The 21,843-nt window shown below is 36.1% G+C and overlaps 1 protein-coding gene across 2 annotated transcripts in view; it reads right to left on the minus strand.

Annotated features, from left to right (window-relative positions):
- The window catches only part of LOC131044570 (histone deacetylase 14, chloroplastic), a 208,165-nt gene that overhangs the window by 93,690 nt on the left and 92,632 nt on the right, over window positions 1-21,843 (minus strand). For both annotated transcript variants that reach the window (XM_057977932.2, XM_057977926.2), the window contains exon 3: window positions 13,868-13,969. In XM_057977932.2, coding sequence (XP_057833915.1) covers window positions 13,868-13,969 — 102 coding nt within the window. The remainder of the gene's footprint in view (window positions 1-13,867; window positions 13,970-21,843) is intronic.

Here is a 21,843-nt window from a genome sequence, read left to right on the forward strand (position 1 = left end):
GGTTGAACCAGCCACTTCCGCTTTCCAACGGGATAGAGAAAACTGGAACTAAACCACAATTTGGCGGTGTAACCAGCCAATTACAAAATCCAAAATAACTAAAGTAAAGAGACAATCACTCAACCACTTATTCAACAGGAGGACTGAAAATGATAAATAACAATCTACTCAACCGCTTATTCAGCGGGAGGACAGAGTACAATGAAATAAGATAGGTGGCAAAGCAAGCCTCTTCCACTTATTTAGTGGGTGATGTGATACAATCCAGAAATAAGATAGTTGTTAGTACTACTAATCAACTTTACAATACATATCATGGATTTTCAGATTAAAGATATCACTGTCCAAAGCTGTAAATAATGTTTAATGCACTCCACAAGCTATAAAAGACCAACTACCCCCAAAAGTAACCTAACACTCCAAAATTCTAAGTCTGATATACTTTTCCAGCAAGCTAAATAATGCAAACCAGCAGCTACAAACCACACTAAAAAGCACACAACTCCTCCAAAACTCCACGGAAAAACCAGAGACTGATTGCAAATGATTTCTAGGAAGGAGGCGATCTAGAAAGCATAGTTTAAAAACTCGTGGATTCGCCACGGACTTGCGAGTCCGTGGGAGCCACGAGTCGGCTCGCCAAGGACTCGCGAGGCGAGTCCATTTGAAAGACTCGCAAATCTTTTGCAAGGACTTGCACGAGTCTTTTGCACAGACTCGCGAGTCTTTCAGATGGACTCGTGCGACCTAGAAAAACCATCAGGCAAGCTTTAAAAATGAGTTTTTTTTTCATTTTTTTTGCCTTCATTTGGCATAACTCCCCCCCTTTTTGACTTTTTTGGGGGTTAAGGGGTAACCCTAATTGGACGTGGGCCAATAGAAAAATAACACCCGACACCTTTATAAAATAATAAAAGTGTTTTTGGCCTCGTGGGGCGTTGCCTCTCGGCCCCGCCCTGTATCGCGACAGGGAGCGCGCAAGGGGCGTTGCCCCTTGACCCCAACTTGGGGATGCTACCCCCAAACCCCCGTCAAAAAATATAGGGGGAAACTACGCTGATAGAAGTAGGGAAAATCTAACCTCCGAGTCTGATTAGGCTCCATATAACAACATAATTAGCATTGAAGAAATCTTGGTATTATACATTTTAGAGTTGAAAGTTTGAAACTATGAGTATGAATGATGAAATTTCAAATATTGCGCGTTTGTTGATCATATGACATATGTAATGTTTCAATTATGGCTCTTATGTTCTCTAAATGCATTAATTTCTTTATGTTTTTTTGTAAAACTATGGTTTTTTTTTTTGCCGAGTCTTTCGCGAGCCTTTCACAAGTCCGAGTCTGAGTCCAAATTTTTGGTTTGCCGAGTCCGTGGTGAGTTCGAGTTTTTGAACTATGCTAGAAAGGACCAACAGCCAGCTGCAAACTTCGCTTAAAACATTAATGCACACATTTCTAGACAAACCCACACATAGAACTACCTAGAAGAGGGCAATTTGCTATAATAAATTCACAACTCCAAATCAGACTCTGAAAACTGGCATATAGTATCCCCTAAGGCTAGGGAAAATAAAGAGAGAATACCTAGAAGCCACAAAAATTCGCCCTTAGACTTATGATGAAAAAATCACTTCAGCTCTACAACCAACCAGCAACCTGAAAAACTCACAAACACCCCAAAAACACATCAGAAAACATCAAATGTTATTACATCAATGAACTCCATTTGTTCTTCAGTGTAAAGAACAGTCTCTCAATCTCAACTAGTTGCTATCTTTCAAGCAACAAGCCAAGAACCAGCTAGGAGGTATGCATTCCTCGAAGCAATCTCTCTGGATTTTGGCAGCACTTCTTTGCAAATAACATGGATAGTCTAAAATGAAGGCCAAGACACATATTTATAACTTCCTCCTCAAATCGAACTTCTTTTCCCTCCAATATGGGATTAAACAACGGCATTCCAGTTTCCTTAATTTGCATTTCATTTCATTTTTCCCAAAATCACCCATCACATGGTGGCAAATACACTTTATAAAAAATACATCAATAAAGTGTATTATGGTGTCCAAAGAATAAAGTGAATTATATCATAAAATTATCTTATTTTCCTCCTAAAGCATCCATCTTGCCTTAACAGTAATTCACTTATAAAATATTTTCCTCAACCAAGAATTGCCCAACATATAATTAAGGAAATGACTTTAGATATCAATATAACTTAAGCATTCCCCCTTAAATATATCGTCCAACTTTTGCCTTAGGTTATAATTTAATTTAAAACACCATTTTTCATCAAATACTTAACTTGCTGAAACAAGCTCCAAAAATGTTGGAAGACAAACTGCTCAAATTGACCTGCTGGAAATAGCCATTTGAACTAACTAGCTGAACCCCTGCTAAAAATAGTACTTACTAAAAATAGCATATTGCTAAAAATAGTAAGTGTTCCCAAAGTGATTTCTACCACATTCTGAGCAGTTTTCGCAACTTACTAAAAATAGTAAGTCCAAAAAAGTCTTCAGATTCATTTGCATGTTACACCATCATGAAGCTCTCTGAAAACCCATAAAAGCCCAGAAAAATAAACTGCCCTCACCTCCATTTACTAAAAATATTAAGTTTGTCAAACTACGTTGCTTGCTATGCATGTACCATCATTGCGAAGCTTTTTGAAAACTCAGAAGGAATCTAGAATCAAAACTGTCAAACCCCAACATGCAAGCCACCAAAAACACTGAAACATCCTCGCAGAGGTAGGAAACCCTAATTTTTGCTCCCGACTAGCCTACGCGTCTTTGGAATAGGGTAATGACCAACTAAAGTGGTCACTGCTGAGAAGGGGACATTACATTCCATCATTCTTGCATGAAATTTTGTCTCAAGTTTTGGAGTTGGCCAACATGTGGGATTTTTCATACTTATTTACTAAATTGCCGGTACAAGTACGTGGGTATCATATGCCGATACAACAAAAAAAAATTTGGGAGTTGGGTACGTCCATATAAAAAAAATTTATAAATATATACATACTTGCAGCCTTAAAAATAAAAACAAGATAAATTTTTAGAATACAACATATCATGCATGCTAAACAAAACTTAGAACTACCATAAATATTACAAATTTGAAATACAATAATACTAATTTGATATCAATTTGTCAAAACTTGAATGTTATGATAGACATAATAAATTCATTGTTCATTGAACTTCAATATTAAAACAACACAATCAGTAATTATGCATCAAATGGATCATCAGGAAGATCAACATCATCATTGACATTAGATGATGTAGGTAGATGATGTAGGTAGATGAGTAGAACCACATGCAACCCCACTACCACTCACACTAGAAGGACGATGGCTATTCAACTCCACAAGTAAAGATTTTGTGGCAGCTGAAAAATCTAAATCAGTTCACTCTAGATCTACATCCCACAACTTTATGCCCCCTTCCTTGTATTCCTTTTCTGTATGAGTAAGAAGGCGCAAGTTGGAATGCACATAAACCAGATCTTTTGCCTTACTTGTTGCTAATCGATTGTGTTTCACTGAGTGGATAAAGGAGTATGTACTCCAATTTCGCTCAGATGAAGAGGAATTGCTACCTACTAAAACAAAGTGAGAGTAAAATTATAAAATTGTAGATCAAACTTTAAATTTGAAGTTAATAATTTTATTATTTTTAAAATAGTAAACAACATATATTTAGATAGTACTATAAAAATAAAGGAACTTACTTGTGATAAAAGTTTGATTGCAAGAGTTTGGAGGTGTGGTGATGTATGGCCATTGAGGTACCACCAAGCATGAGCATCCTTTTTATACTTGTCACGAAGAGTAGAAGCACTTTGACCATTGGAGGCTACAAAATCAACAAACTCACTTGTAATTAAATCTTCCATTTCACGATCGGGGAAGAGTTTTGTAAGTGCTTTCCTACACCCATCACTGACTTCTGGATCTCTATATGGTGGCACACTTGACGGCATAGCCAGAATTTCATCACTATAAATTTTGGAGTCAATGCACATGCAAGAAGATGAAGTGGGGTGGTCATTTTGTTCCACCTCTCAACACAAATTGTCTACACCTCTCTAAGGAAATTTTCTTCAGGGTCTTGCTCCTTTTCATTGATGATAAGTTTCATTTTCTCAATCATTGAATCAATGTCATGGTATACCTCTCCCAAACATGGATGATCCATATCGGTATAACGGATCATACTCATGATGGTCTCGGTGAAACTAAGAAGATATTCCACTCGTTGCCACCAGGTGTCATCTAGGATCATCCACTTTACATTTGAGGCCCTTTCGGTACTAGATTGCTTCCATAGGGACCAACTTTGACTAATAACCATGCTAGCAAGTGGCTCTCACACCTTCACAAGTCTCCTCAAGACAATTGTGTTGGATGCGAATTGGGTCTCGGCAACCTATTCAAAAATAAATAATTAAAGAAAATAAAAAGATATGCTCAAATTTAAAAACTAAATTTATAATCAATAAAGTGAAATGTAGAATTTTGAAATTGAAATGCTTCAATTACCTTTAGCAATTCCAACTATGAAAATGACCTAAAAATGGCCTGTGACATGTGATGGTTTGTAATAAACATTTGGATCTCTTCAGCCTCGGCATAGATTTCTTTGATCCAATTTATTTTTCTACCCAACTTCTATAGCATAAGGTTGAGAGAATCTACAACACAAGGTGTCCAAAATATATGTTCAAACCGTGTTTCAATGTCATAACCCTCTTTTTGGACCTTGATATGACTTGCTATTATTATTTTTTAGTCACCCAGGGTATCCCCGCGACTCAACCCAATGACACTGGTTTCCCATTATGGGGCGAGTTGAGGCAAAACTAGTCCCTAGAGATGAGTAAGCAGCTCGTCAGCCAAGCCCATCGGTTGAATCCAAGCCTCAGAGTCGAACCCGAGACAAATGGGGAGCAAACCCACGATCCAAGCCAACTCTGCTACCTGTCCGGTCTTTATATGACTTGCTATTATTATTATTATTATTATTGGTATTATTATTATTATTAATATTATTATTAATTTTATGAGCAATGTTAGTTGGAGATGAAAATTGAATAAGGATGGAATTAGTTTAAAAAGAAGAATTAAATAGTGGTGACACACTTGTGAGGTCATAATTTACTTGGAAATTATTTATTTCCTCAATATTCTAATTAAGCACATGGTGTAGGAGAATTAAGAAGATTCTAGAAAAAAAAATTCAAATTCAAAATATTAAGGAATAAATATTATATTTAGCAAATATGTGACATGGGAGTTACAAATTATTCTATGACATGAATAATTCTATTCATGGTTTTTTTTTTATGACAAAGGAGTTACGAAATTTATTTTTGATAAAATGGAGGAAAATTCAAATTCGAATTTTGAATGCATGGTCAAATGTAACCCTCCACTATGACAACAATCATTTTTGCAAGAAATTAATTTAGAAATTACTAATTTTCTCAATATGTTATTTAGCACATGTTGTAGGAGGAAATAAGAAGGTTCTAGAAGAGAATCTCAAATTCAAATTTTTGCATGTAACCCCCAACTAGATGACAATAATCATTTTTGCATGGAATTATTTTTGGAAAAAGAATCTGTAAATCATTTAATTCTTTTGTAGTGCGAAAATGACTCCCTTTTCTATATAATGAATACTAGATTTTCGAAAGAGGGGAGTTTATTTTTGCTTTTATGTGATGAAATAGGTCTTTGAATTGTTAAGAAATTAGTTTCAAATTCATGTTAGATGTAGGAGAAACTTTGTAGAAATATTGTAGGAATTTTCTTTACTTCGAAGTTTTGGAGAAGATCTACACAAACCTACAAAGCGAGGATTGAGAAAGGATGGCTAGGAAACAGGAGGAGATTCAACAATAGGGTTCTTCGTTCAAAAACAGGTCCCCTCCTTTCACACTTTCTTGTTTTAATTTCAAAAGAGAAATGATGGATGAGGATTCTTTTATTTGCATGCATGTTGTTTTCTTCAAAAAAATTGTAGTTTAAATGAGAAAGATTTTGATATTTTGATTAAATCAAAAGAGGGAGGGTTAAATAATATAGGAATTACATTCTCATCCTTCATTGTTTTCAGTTTGATAAAGGAAATACAATTGCATATACCCTCCTTTGTTTAGATTTGTTAAAGGAAATATATTTTGCATGTTTTCCGATTTTAATAGAAGAAATACATATGCATGTATTCTTTCTTTGTTTCATATTTTGATAGAAGAGTTATGCATGCATGTCTCCTTGTTTCAGATTTTGATAGAATAAATATATGTGCATCTATGAAATAAATGAGTATATCTTACTTTCGTTTTGGTATAATGAGTTAGTGGAATTCCTTTCAAGAATGTATATAGATTTAAGTTCTTTTTTTTTTTTAACCCTTCTCTTTGATTAGATCAATCTTTTCCTATAAAATAAAATAATTATATAAAGTATTGGATTTCTAATATGATATGAAACAATATACAAACAAAAATAGTTTTTTTGTTGTCAATATATATATAAAATTATAACATTAATAAATAAATAACTAAATTAGAATTAAATTAAAATCATATTCTTGTTTTTTTTTTCAATATAAGTTATTGAAATTAAGTTTATTTATTTAAGATTAAAATTTAATTTATATTTTTTTATTTTAAAAATAATAATATTAACATTGAAAAAATTGATTTGTTAAATTTCAAATTTAATTTTTGGCGGTTCAATTAAAATTTAAATCGGGCAGTACATGCCTTAATTGCAAGGGTTGATCGGTGGAGGGGGAGGTTGACCATTCAAGCTGCCAGCCCCCCCAATATAGCTCTGTTATTATCTAAATAAATTAAGCGCCATTTACGTTGCATAGAGGCAGCGTGCCTTGTTGGTGGGAAGAAAAGATATGAGCTGGGAGGTGAGGTATTCGAACCCCACGAAACTCACTCGATATTTTGTATAGACCACTACAGTGGAGGGAGCGGGACGGACGCCTCCCTTCTTAATATACAAAATTCTTTTATTTAAATATAATTTATTTTTGTTAATTAAAATAAATAAATTTATTTTAGTAGTTAAGAATAATTAAAATTTATTATATTATAAAATAGTTTATTTATATTTTGTAGTTATTAATTAAAAATTGTTTTATTTAAAATATAGTTTATAATTAATATTTAGGTTATTCAAATAGTTCAATTAATTTATATTTTAAGTTGTTAAATTAATTAAATCTATTTGTATCATTAAAATTAGTTTGCACATTTAAATAAAATTTATTATATTGATAGAATTAATTACATTATCAAAATTTATTTTCATAAGGTTACAAAAATTCATTCTTAGTGAATAGTAAATTTTAATGGTCCTCTTATTGGAGTTTAATTAAGTTGCAAATTTAGACTTCTTCCTTCAGCAAATATCGTTTTTCTAAAGTGTTTATTAATTTAATGATGGGGAAGGAGCTCCTTTGGATTTTAGATGGTTAAAAATTGCAAGAAGCTGATGGACAATTAACATATGAAATGGATAACCAAACAATTTAGATTAAACCATAGTTAGAAACCAGAACTACATACTTTACTTCTTGATCCCGTGCCGAAACGGGTATGTAGGCAGTCTAGGGACGGAGTTGTCCCTTGTACTCAGGCGTTTGGGTATGGGGATTAGGATTTGGTTATGGGTGAAGGGTTGGATCTCGAAGCTCCTTGGTCTTTTGATCAAATGGTGCAAATACTAATTGAAAGGTTAAAATTAATTCAATGCATACTCAAAAGGAATTCTATATGGATTCGCTTGACTTCCCAAGGCTTTAGGCCGAATTCTGAGGCAGAACTCAAGCTTGTTTATTTTTATACTCCTAAGTAAGGTGACCTCAGTGCACTCCTAGTAGGGGACTGTAGTCTTTAGAGAGTGGCTCAGGACCCAGATGGTCCCGATGAATCTACAGTCTCTGGCTAGAGCATTACCTATTCTTATGAATAGATGCCTACCTCGTTTGGGTAGATGCCTATCCCGGATTGGATAGATGAAACCTCTTGTCCCGTATGGACAGTTGCCTAACCCGTATGGTTAGATGCCTAACCCATATGGTTAGATGCTCATCCTGGTTGGGTGGATGCCTATCCCGTTTGGATAGATGTACCTAAGTATGTGATTGAATCAAACACAATTAAGAATATGTAAGAATAAGAAATCAACATTTATATATCAAAAAAAAAATCAGTTGAAATTTTGGGTTAAGTTAAGTGGGTTATCACATTCAATCAACATGCCTGGAGCTCTGCAATTCTGTGCATTGTCCATTATTACTTGGACAACATTTTGAGGACCCACATCTTGAATGCATTGTATCAGAATGTCAACAATAAATTGTGCATCCTTCACCTATCCTTCATAATCCACGGCTTTCAAAAACATTGTCCCTTTCGGGCACACTGCATTAACATTAATTAATGGCCGGTTTTTGACATCCTTCCATCCATCAGAAATAATTGACACCTATATTTGTTTCCATGAATTTCTAATGGGAGCCAATGCATTGTCTATGCTTTTTACCTCCTTAGCTAGTAAGGTGCTACGCACCTTTTCATAACCTGGTCCCGTGTACCCTTGTGGAGCCTCATTTACTTTTCTTAGCATATCCTGCTAATATGGTGATCGTACAGTTCATTAAACGACAAACCATTTGCATATAAACATCTTGCAACACTTTGGTTTGCAATCTCTCTAGCTTCATTCTTAAATGCTCTCTCTAATGGCCCCTTGCTTCTCTTCACACTAACAGGTTCTTCAATTCTACCCAAAAATGGGTGGCTCTCTACTACAACATCCGGAAAGTCATTATGAGATGGAGGAGGAGGCCTACTTGATCCCCATCCTTTCCTCAAAGGATGGTTTGCGCCACGAGAAACTCTCGCATCTGCTTCCTCTTGCTCTCTAATGAATCATGCTATTTGTTGGGGTGGCAATCCATTACTATCCTTTCCTGGACATGCTTTGATACCTTGTTGGAGGATTGCACATAAATGGGCTTTCACGCGACAATATGAGCTTTTGTACCTCACATTACAAAAATTGCATATCCAAACAAATGTTCCACCCCCTTTTACTTGTTCTATCATTTGTACATATTTCCATAAAGGTGAGTTTGGATCGGTTTTGAAGGTCAAAGAACTAGCATCGATTGCCATTACATTGTTAACAACAAATTTAGAAAAAAAACAATTATTAAACAATATAAATAAAAGGTAAATATTTGATTTATTTTTAGAAATTAATTATAATAATTATAAATATAACTTTGTAGTTATATTTTCAATAACATAAATAAAATTATATTTATAATTATACTATATTGCTATTTATTTTAAATATTATTAAATTAATATAAGGTTTAATTCAAATTACAAATGTAAATCATAAACGATAAATTATTAAATGCTAATAACAATTTACAAATATTATATTAATAATAATAACAACTTAATAATTATAAAATAAAAAAGTTAAAAACCAATTATATATAACATGTCCAAGGGGTTGAGCTTAGTTGGTTAAAGCATTGAGTTCTCAATGTGGAGACCCAAGTTCAACTCCCATGAGGGACACCTTTGTGTAGAATTCTAAGTTGCGACTCTTGATCTTCCATTGGTTGTTTAAAGTGGATTTCTAAGTTGTGACACTTGGTCTTCCAATTGTTGTTTCTAGTTTGGTGCTCGAAAGGAGCTAGTATTTGTAATAACGTGGATGCTCGAATGAGCGAAAACGAGCTTTGTGTTTCTATGATACTTAATACAAAAAATTATATATAACATGTATAATAATAATAATAATAGTATTATTATATTTTAATAAACAATATTTAAAAAAATAATTTAATATTAAATTTTAATATTTGGAAACTTGGAAAGCAAATATAAAGGGGAAACCGAAAACTATTAAAATTATAAAATTATTATAAGTTCCATTAATGTTTTAGGAAGCATTTATTCATCATCGAGAGAAATTAAAAAACAATTCAATATACATTGTATAATAATATATGTTAACATATATTATAATTTATCTTAATGTTATTTCCTAAATTAATAAACATTTATTAATATACAATACACACTTTATTAAATTAATAAAAATATTTTCAATCTGTATTAATGATATTGATTAAAACTTGAATTTTAAAAATATTATGAAATAAACCTAAAATTTGATTTAATTCTTACAAAACAATAAACATCAACAAAGACAAAATCGGAAAACAAAACTCTCACAATTTTTATTTTTTTTACCGTATCTTCTTAGCCTCCGACAAATGCATCCTCCTACAAACAAGTTTTCCTGTGTCTACCTCCTGCAAATGGGTCCGACTCCTGCAAATGCTCTTCCGCACTCTTGCAACTACAACTCTCCGCCACCTGTGAATACGTTTTTATCCACTTCGGATTTTATCTGCAAACACAATTTATCTGCTCCCGTTTTTAACCTACAAGACGTTTTGTTTTGCTCGTGTTTTTAATGTGGATGTCGGCCCTTTTATTTGCAATGCATTGGGATAAAATAGAAGGTTTCCATTTTTATTTAACACTGAAAAAATGTAAAAAGCATTTGCAAAATCCCACAAATGCAGGGAATCAATTCAGATTCGTTTTAGTTGTTTTAAAAACACTAGATAAAGGCCGGTTCTGTCAGGATTCGATAGGAATTTTGTAGATCGTACCCGATTCTAATACGGATTGTACCCAGAAACGGCAGGGCAAAGCTGCCGAATCTGCAACTTAGCTTATTTATATTGATGAGTAGTTTTGCATGCCTTTCATTTGAAATTGGAGATGTAGTTTCTTCTTGGAATGTACTGACCCTTGGAAACCATTCTTGGTTGGGTATCTATGCTAGGGATCTTCAACAATAATTGATGCAGCTTATTGGGGAAGGTAGACATGATCTTTGAAGCTATAAGAATGAAAATTTCAGTATTGATAGCACTGTTCTTTTCCTTACCAGCCATCTTTTGATTCCATTTTCTCATCTTGAGATGGATTGGAGAAAGATTTTAAGTAAGGATTGGACCAATAAACAAATGGACACTCTTGGGTGTGTTCCTTGGCAAAGAATGGGTCCGATTTTCAGTTTTGAGTTTGCTGATTGGTTGCAGGTCAGTCATTTTACATCATCGTTTTCTCTCATTCAAGGGATTTGGCGCATTGTTCTTTGTCAAGGAAGTAATAGCTTTCAGTTGAATATTTCTTGGAGATGTTTCCCAACCACTTATGAATTATTTTGGTGCAATACAATGCTTTTCACGCATGCTTATATTTGGGAAATTCATTCATTGGTACTGTTGCCATCCTTTGTGTAGAGCAGTAAAATCAGATTTTACTTCACTAATTTCAGTTTTGAACAGAAGTCATTATTGTTTACTTCAAACCTTCCTAAATCAGAGAGTTCATCTTATGAAGGTTTGTGGTGTAAACTTTGATAGTTTACTCTCGGTGTTGGTTCAAGACAGCAAACTTCTGCATGTTTGGGTTCATCATTCATGTTAGCGGACAGTAAACTCCTTGTTCTTCCCGTGATTTATGGAGAACAAGAGTTGCATATGCATTGTGATTGTAAGCTAACTAAAGAGTTTTAAACTCAATCTACCTCATTATTTCAGTTTAATTGATCTACATCTTCAGAAATTCCATGCATCTCATGCATAATTTCTGCTCCTGTGATCTATATATCATTTGTAATCATATACATTAGTAATGAAAATGAAGATGATTGAATTGGATTAATTCAGTTTTGATTTTCTTCTTTATTTTGTTTGCAAGTTTTGCTTCTTTCTTTTTTGCTAGATCTATTTTATTTTGCAGGGATAGCTGCAAAATTCTACATGGTATCAGAGCTAGATTGCTAGAAAGAAGAAGCATCAGACAGATTTTTGAAGATTACCATCATCATGGAAGCTGATGTAGACCTCTATTTCTAGATGCATGCATATTCTTCCCATAATTTTTGCATGCTCCTTGTTTTTTTTTTTCCAATATTGATTCTTTAAAATTGAATGTGCTTTGCAAGCACCACATGATGAAGATTTGGAAAATTTGGGGCTTTGTAAAAATTAAACTCTTAGAAAGTTTATATGGGGTTTTGCTTGATGCATTTAGTCTAGGTTTCTTTCAATAAGTTTTCTGAATAAATAGAAGATTGAAGTTGCTATGCACTCTTCCTCCAATTGACAGCCAAAAATGTTCTTTTGTTCTAAATTCTTGTCTACATGAGATTCCAATGTTGCAACTTTGTTTGCTCCTAGAGATTCTTTCTAGCAGGGTTCCTCACTACATGAGATTCCAGAGTCGAGTCCTTCCAAAGTTTCTTTCTAGTGGGACATTATTGAGCAATGGATATACAATGGCATCATCCCAACCGGAGGTCATCTTTGCAGTTCTTTAGCTTGGAGCACATTTCTTCAGATTCATATCTTCCTGTCTTCAGATCATCAGTTTATGTATTCAGAAACTGTGTACCTATCTGTTCATCCATTTGAGCAATGCAAAATATGTACATTTGCATTTTCAAAGTATCCCAGAGGTACTCATGCAGTGGTTTCTATGATTCTGTACAATCCTGTTGCAGTGTGGATTCGTTTGCAGTTTGCAGCTTTCTTTTATAGTTAGAATAATGGTTAGGAGTTTTTCTCAATTGGGTTTTCTCCTTTCTTCTTTGTAATTGGGTTTCTGATCAAGCTTTGTTGCCTGGACCCATATCTCTCCTTACTTAGACTTAAGGGGGAGTGTTAGCGCATAGTAAACTCCTTGTTCTGCCCATGATTTATGGAGAACAAGAGTTGCATATGCATTGTGATTGTAAGCTAACTAAAGAGTTTTAAACTCAATCTACCTCATTATTTCAGTTTAATTGATCTACATCTTTAGAAATTCCATGCATCTCATGCATAATTTCTGCTCCTGTGATCTATATATCATTTGTAATCATATACATTAGTAATGAAAATGAAGATGATTAAATTGGATTAATTCAGTTTTGATTTTCTTCTTTATTTTGTTTGCAAGTTTTGCTTCTTTCTTTTTTGCTAGATCTATTTTATTTTGCAGGGATAGCTGCAAAATTCTACAATTCAGAGGCTCATGGAGTAAAAACAATCAGAGTTTTCACAAGTCTTCATAGTTGTATCAGATTAGCATAGAGGAGACATGTTGGATCCATGTGATGTTATGTTGGTGAGTTTGTTGAATTATAGGGGTGTATATTACAAAAAACCCTAAGAACATCGAGAACACCCTGGTATCAAAAGGGAATTTTATGCATCAGAAACATTCCAAGGCAACTTGCCTAAGGATAATAGAGCTAAATACAAGTATCTCTTTGGACTTAAAGCTGAACCACCAAGGTAGCTAAGTTTGTGAGGATAGAAGATAAGCTAAAGACAAAGAGAAGCATTGCATAGCTGCAGGTGCATATAAATTTCATTGCATACAAAGAAATTTTGGCACCCTTAGAATAAAAGAAAGCAACAAGGCAATGTGAAAAAACTCAAAAGCACGGGCATAAAACCTGTAGCATAAAGTTTATTGCCCATACAAAGCAAAAAAGGGGAAAAATTAATAATAATTTTAAAATGTAAAAAAATGCCAAATGCTAGTTGAATGTACAACAAATAACCAAAGACTTATCTTGAGTCTAAAATTTAAAAAAAAAAATGTATTAATATATTAGTAAAACTTAAACAACTGCAGTCATTTTTCATTAAAAAACACATAGTGAATATATTTATTGCATATGATCTATGACAGGTATCATTGATCAATACACTAGAAAGGAGGAAGAACTTACCTTTTCCAAGCCCCTTACGTATGTGACAGAGTGGACACCCAAAATATCATCCCTAGAAGCAGATTTGAAATTTTGAATTTCTACAACCTCCTTGGAAAGAAACTGTAAATTCAACAATATGTTTCAAATTTTCAATGAGAAACTAATCGTCAGTAAAAGGTGACAGAGAGTAAAAGAATGCAAAACAAAAATAATTACATCTTAAACCTTACAGGATGATATAAAGGATTTAATAACAAATACCCAGTTTATCACGAGAATCAATTATATATTACTGTTCATTTGATTGGACAAGATGGTCACTTTCAATTTATTAAATGTAGGGCCTATCAATGATGGAACTTGTTCTGATAATCCATCTCAAGACTAACGTGGCTTTCAGAAGGGAAAGAGAAATAGACACAATGCTTTTTAATGTTTCTTCTCTTTGTAATATCTGTGTCAGTGAACAACAATATTTTATTTTTATAACTACATATACAGTTGCAAACATTATTTAATTTATAGCTTTTTAACTTATACAGTTGCAATAGTGAAGAAGAAAGAAAACAAGCAAAAATATAAAATAATAGCAATATGTAAAAAATAAAATTTCCAAACAGTAAAACACGAGGGATAAAAGTACAAATAAAAATATTTCTCCTTTTGTGAAGTTGCCAAAATCATGTACGTAGAAACTTTTGGGATACATAAGATGTAAAATTCATCAATTATGGATTGTCACCTGGCAAATCTGATAAAGTTCAGCCCTGCTAGGGAATCCCTAGATCATGAAGTGCTCAAATCATTCTGAGCAACCTTAAACAGCAATGTGATGAATCATTCAATTCCCAACACAAATTCTTACTGATCCAGCTGATAGAAATGAAAGTACAAATCAAGAACACTATCTCAGGTCAAGGAAAGGTAATTCTGAAATAACAGGCCCAATCAAGCTACCTACTCTTTCTAAAAGGTAAGAGATTGTGAGTATGAACACATTAGCAGAAAAATAGAGCTCAAGATACTTGTGCTCATGATTCCCTTAGCCACCACATTCTGACTTTAATCAGGTATGAAAATAAGTTGAAAGTTGTAAACTATCAATTAACTAATTGATTAAATTTTTAAGTCTCCAAAATGATGAAGCATCTGTAAGTTCATAAAATTCATCATCTAAACCTCAATTTTTCAAATTGTACATATATTCATAGAAGGGGTTTATAGTTACAAAAAATAAATATCCCTGACATTACCCAATCCATAGATATTGGCGAGGTTCACAGTAAGCAGTTTCATGCTAAAAGATTGGTACATAGAGCTGTGTTTCACAAAATATATACAAAGTTCAATCGCAGCTCTACCTACATACCAAAGGATCATTAAAACAAACTTCTATGGTAAACCACCTACTACCATGTTCTAGTCACCCTATTTGTAATAGCACTTTAAATGGTCAGTTTATGAGAACTTAAAAATATCTTGCTTAAAATATTATAAAATTATCTCTTATTTTATTTCCCTAAGCCCAAAAGAAATGGGAAATGGGCTTTTGGGTTATTATAGAAACTTATTGAAAAGGGGGACATGATAGTCCGCCTCCCCAAAATTGCTTGCCCTCAAGCAATACAATTTGGAGGCTTCAAAATATCAGCTCACTCCCAAGTAGCACCTTCTGCTAGCAAATCCTTCCAATGCACCAAGTATTCCGTAATGCTTTGGTTCCTCAACTTTCTCCCAAGTATGATAGCTTATAGTATCAAAATGAGTCTTCCTTTTTCATCCAAAGGTGGAAAATCTTTGGAGGGTGCTATGTGTTCTCTACTAGTCTTTGGTAGTTTTAGCTCATAAGCTACTTCTACTTTCCTTTGACCTCAATGTGATGAGCAACCAAATTTTTCTATAGAATTGGGCCTTATGCATCATGATATAATGGATAACCAAATGCATGCAGGATTGACGCAATAATAAACAAGATACAAGGACCATAAAATATTGGCTTCACCCTTTTGCTCCTTTCTTTTTCAATGAAGACTATTTGTATTGTTGTAGCCTCAAGTAGACAATGTGTCCAACTTCAAATACTCATTTTGTGTGTTGCTGGTCCACATAGAGCTTCTATTGATTCTTGGCATGCTAAAGATGATCCTTAAGTGATTGCAATATCTCTTGGCTTTGTCTGATCATATTTGTAGCTCCGAGTACCCTATTTTTTGCGATTACCAAATCCATAAATATCATGGCATCATAGCCATACAAATCCATAAAAGGAGACATACCTATGGACATGAGGTGTAAAGTGTTATAGAAATGCTCTCCAAAATACAACAACTTAGGCCAAGTTGTTTTCTGCCTGAACACGGTTTATATTTGGGAAAGATAACTTGTGCTTGGAATAAGTTTTGTTCCTACCAAGTGAAACAATTTCTGTCAAAAATGACTCAAAAACCTATTGTCTCTATCACTAACAATGTTCTTGAGTAACCAATACCATTTCCATAGCTCTTGAAAAAATAAATCAGCAATTTGGGAGGCCTTACAATCGGAAGCTATGGAATATAATGCACATATTTCTAATTTTATCTACTACCACACAAAGATGCAATCTATACCATTCGCCTTAGGTAACTGTTATCAAAAAAGCTTGCACCCTTGCTAAGCAGTCAACTCAGCAACCTTGTGAAACATGGAAACAACCCTGAAGTATGCGACCTTGCCCAAGGGGTTGAATCTCCGGAGAAGGCCAGCTTCCTTCTTGAAATAGGTGCAGGTGTTGAACCAACTCAACACTCTAAAGCTAATTCCTAAGCCTACCTAAACAACTTGCAGAGGTAAAGGGAAGAGAGAATGTTGGAAGTAGAAGGAGGTGATGCACCAAGAAGAGATTGTTCCTCTCCCCACCCGAAATGGCACAAGGAATCAATTGAAATGCCCAAGAGACGCACAAACTTCAATTGCATGAGTGACCCAAACGCATGTGGAGGTTAGGATTTTCTAAGTGTCAAGAGAGGAGAAAGATTCCCACAAGTCACACTTAGAAAACAAGTTAACACATCATACATGTGAAAGAAAACCACAAACATACACTTATAATGGAGGTAAGAGCACATACACAGCATGCATAAGTTAAAGTAAGGCAAGAATGGTAGTTTCAATTCTTTCAAAGGCCAAAGGCCAAACTTATAGTTGCAGAAATGCAAAAATATTACAAGTCTTTAAGAGAAGAGAAGAGCTTAAGAAAGCTCAAGCCAGCAGGGAGATAACCCTTTACAATGAGGCTTAACAACCTTATATAGAAAAAGGTTACAAAGGTGATCATGACCCCTGCATGTCAGTCTGGAAGTGCAGGGAAGTGCATGCACTTGACTTGTACATGCAAGCAACCTAGCCATACCCACAAAGAGCAATCCTGAGAAGGTGGATTGACTAACCTTTCAAAGTCGGACATGACATAAGTCACCAATCATGGCCCCGTACCTCCTTGATGGAAATCCTGCCAAAAACATTTAATGCACCCTTGTGGCTCCACAAAAGAAAGTGCATAACTCACCAAAATTGTCGGAGCATTAAAAGCCTTGAGTGCTGATCACGCCATCCGGAAGTGTCGCCAGTCAAAAGGAAGTTCGGAAACTTCGGAAGTGCAGACTCCCGAAGTGAGGAAGACAAAGGAAGGGGGAAGGAACCTCCGAACCTCGGGGTTCTGAAGTTCCGAAGAACTTCAAAAGGCTAAGGAAATAACTTCGGAACCTTCGGGGTTCCAGAATTCCGGAATAGAGAGAGGAAGAGAAAAAAAGGAACTTCGGAACCTCGGGGTTCCGGAGTTCCGGGGAACTACGCAAATGAACTTCGGAACCTCAGGGTTTCGAGATAGAGAGGGAAAGGGCTAAAAAGAGAAGGGGAACTCCGGAACCTTCTAGGCAAGGATAGAAGAAAGGCTACGGAGAGGAAAGGAATCCAAGTTCCGAGGAAAGGAAAAGCTTTAAGAGAAAAGGTTAAGGAAAAGAAGGCTAGGAACTTCAGAACCTCGGGGTTCCGAAGTTCCGAAAAGGGAAGGAGAAAAAAGGGCGAGGAACTTCGGAACCTCGGGGTTCTGGAATTAGAGGGAAGAGGGAGAAAGGCTACGGAGAGGAGGGGCTAAGCTAGGGAAGTGTTGTGACCTAATCACACATTACCCCATCTCAGATAGGGACCCCCTTAACTTTTAGGCCCTTTCGATCGTTTGGTCTTGGTTTTTTGTGTGTTTTGGTGGCAATCTCGTCAATCTCTGCACTTTGCGGATGTTCGGGGATCAGTTAAAGTTGATCTGCTTCTCTGTCGAGCGAGTTCTATGAAGTCTAGGGCCTGTTTTGTCCCTTTTTTTAGGGTTTCTGCCTTCTGTCCTAGATTTTAGGGGTTTTTTGTTAGGGTTTTTGGAAAACTGAACATACAACTGGAATCAAGACCCTTCAAGGAACCTCCCAATAAAATTTGAGCCAAAACAGAGCAACTTTCTATTTTTAGAAAGTTCCTATTTTTTAAGGATTTTTCCAAGTCTCGAAATGTCGTCATTTTGCCAAAAATCAAACTTACTATTTTTAGTAAGTCATCCTGTGTCCTGTTTTGGGCTCTAACTCTGACATTTTTGAAAGCTTCTATTTCGGGAAAGTCTATTCGTGGCAGGATCAGGCTAGTAGACAGCGAAGTGTCAACATGCACAATCACTTCTAAATCTGGAAAGTTGAAAGCAAACAGGCAGTGGTCAAAATTTGGCTAAGTATGGGAATCTGTTCAGGAATGGAAAGCTCAGAAATTCACCAAGGTTCAGGAAGACACTTCAAAATGACAAGGAGGTCAAAATGTTCTAAGTCTGGAAGATTGAATGAAAAAAAAAATCCATGCCAGAATGAAAATTCCGCCCAAGGAAATGATTAGGCGCTAGATGAGACAGGACAGGAAATGTTTTAGAAATTCATTAATCCTCCACGGTGGTGAAATTCCGCCTAGATGTGGACTTGGGCGCTAAAAAGAGGATTTCAAGGATTCACAAAAAGTTGTGAATTCCTCCCTAGACCAAGGATGGGCACCAGAATGGGGAAAGCAAGGAGAGGTGGAAAAGGTGAAGAATCCTTCCCCTAGTCAAAATTCCGCCCTAGAAAGGAGTTGGGCGCTAAACAGAGGAGGTCATGGATGGCATGGAAATCAATGAATTCCATGACCAAAGCAAAATGCCGCCCCAACCTTGTGTAGGGCACTAAACTAGAATTCCCATGGATAATTCACAAATCAAGGAATTCCCTCTCCTAGGTAAATTTCCACCCGACTTGTGGAGGGCACCAGAATGGAGAGTGCGTGGAGAGAAGGACAATTGCAAGAATCCTTCTCCTAGTCAAAATTCCGCCGTGGAAAGGAGTTGGGCGCTAAACAGAGGAGGTCATGGATGGCATGGAAATCAATGAATTCCATGACTTATGCAGAATTCCGCCTAGGCATTGAAGAGGGCGCCAAAATGGTATACCCATGGACAACAAGCAATTTAAGGAATTCCCTCTCCAAGGGTGAAATGCGCCCTAGTTGATGGAAGGCACCAAAGTGGGGGTGCATGGATAACATGAAAATGTTGAAATTCCTTGCCTAGTGGGTTTTAGCGCCCAATGGAGAATAAAGGCGCCATATGGAGGTCAACATGGAAAACATGAAGAGTGGAGAATTCCTTGCCTTAATCAAAATCACGCCCAAGGAAGTGATGTAGCGCCAAAATAGACATTCCATGGAAGGTGTGAAAAATAAAAAATTCCAAGACAGTGAATTTAACGCCCAAGCTAAAAAAAAATTGAAATTTTGCCTAAGGCATGGAATCCAAGAGGTCAAGGAGGAATGAAAAGTAAAATTCCCCTCGAGCAAATTTTTGAATTTGCTATTTTTAGACACCGAATCTCGATGGAGTGTGGAAAATTTTATAGATTCGGAATCGGGGTGAAATTATCCATCCAATGAACCTAGCTCCTAAATTTTAGGAGGATCCCTAAAAAATAGGGATGTTGAAAAGAGACATCGAAATTCCTTCGAAAGCAGAGGACGACAAGTTAAAATGGAATCAAGCAAATCTTGAGAGAATCCTTCAAATTCCCTCCAAAATTGGAAAGAGTGAAAATCAACGAGTTGGCGAAGAGAATCTTCCAAGTATGATGCATGACTTGGAGCATTTAAGGAAATTTCTAAATTCAAACTCACTTGCATGGGAAATTGCTTCTGCATGGCATAGTTATTAAGGAAAGTATGACGCGTCATGAACGCAATTGCTAATTTAATGTCTCTTAAGAATTCTATTAAGTTTGGAAAGGCATTTCATTTCTCACATGCATAATTCAAGAAAGAAGAAGTGGAGAAGTGAAGAGTAGTCATACTTAGTCTTTGTTTTCGTCATTTCCAAGGTGCTTCCAAGATGGCGGAATCAAGCAAGGCAACTACTCTCTCCAAGCAGGCATTGATCAAAGCGGAAATGAAAAGTTTTCTTCCTCATTCCTAGTTGAATTCAAGATGGGATGAAATCAACGATACTGATCTGGGCACATTCAACTTGGCTGCATTCAAGATCCGAATGTTCGGAACAGCAGGGCACAATCCATCTCCGACAGCTATCAGAATTGTGAAAAGTGGAATTGTTGCAGCAGCTGGTTTTCCTCCTGCTATTCAGTGCCCAAACTTGGTCTTGGAAAGTGCGACACATTACAATCTGGAGCGAAAGGCAATCTCAATGCTAGATGGCAAGCTGTTGGCAACATTGACTCCGGAGTCAATTGGTGAGGCTTTCGGAATTCCTTCACACTATTCCATGACGTACAGGACCAGCAGCGGAGCTCAGGCAGTATATGAAGCGGAACCTGCTAGGTGTGCTGATTTGATTAATAAACAGTGGTTGCTGAAGCCCAGAGCGCACGCTTCCAAGATGCCAAAAACTCTCACCATCTTCGAGTTCAAGCAGGAGTATGTGGACTGCCTATGATCAGCTGCAAAAGAAGAAGAAGAAGCAATCAATTGAATTTCCAGTTGTCTTGGGTGACTTCACGGAAATATGCCCAGGCTTGGAAGCTACTGAAAGTGCAGCAGGGGAATTGGCATTCTATCGCCTGCCATTTTATACATCCAAGGCCCAATATGATCCTTACAGCCAAATCGGAAAGGTTGTTGGCGTCAAATTCATACACAAGTTTCACTTAGAGGATTATTGGGCAAGTGTCGAGGATGACCTTGAGGTCCGAAAGAGAATGCATTCTAGATTGCCCCTCGACACTATCAGGATAAGTGAAATTTATCAAGTGCCAGATCAGGTGAAGGAAGATGCAGATTTGACACAACCTGAATTCAAAAAAGTAAAGGATCAACCTGTTCAATTGCCAGATTGGTCAGAGCCCGAGATGGATGATTTGAGTATCTTAGCTAGACCAGTGCTGAAATTTACTAAGCACTGGATTGACAGGAAAATAAGGAAGTTGGTGGAAGAAAATGTTCATCTAACATATCAGCTAATGGGAAGTCTGGATTCCCACAGCGAGGCAACTGAAAGCTCTTCGCAGGTCCAGGCAGGAAGGGAAGCTTGAATGGATAAAGGAAAAAATGCCCCAAAGAGACCAAGGACAACAAAGAAGAAGGATATCTAGCAAGAAATCCCACAGGAGGTTCAACAGGAAGTCCAGCAGGAGGAACCTCCACAAAAGAGAGCAAGGATGAAAAGGGAGCATTCACCAGTAAGTTCCTCGAGTGTGCAGGAAGTAGAGATGTTTCCACATACCACAGGTCCACTTCCAGGGAGCGTGCTAGCACCCAATATACTCAGCATCAATGCTTCACAAGGGCACCGTCGATCAAGAAGTCAAAGGCAAGAAAGTCCCCCACACCAGGAAGAAGCTCGCCAGGACAGCTTCATGGAAGCCATCCTTGGTGAAATGGAGGAAGAATCTCAGGAATAGGAGCGCGTAGAGGATCATAGCCACTCGATCCCCACTCCAGACTAGTTGATA

The sequence above is a fragment of the Cryptomeria japonica genome, chromosome 3 (assembly GCF_030272615.1).
Source record: "Cryptomeria japonica chromosome 3, Sugi_1.0, whole genome shotgun sequence".
Classification (NCBI taxonomy): domain Eukaryota; kingdom Viridiplantae; phylum Streptophyta; class Pinopsida; order Cupressales; family Cupressaceae; genus Cryptomeria; species Cryptomeria japonica.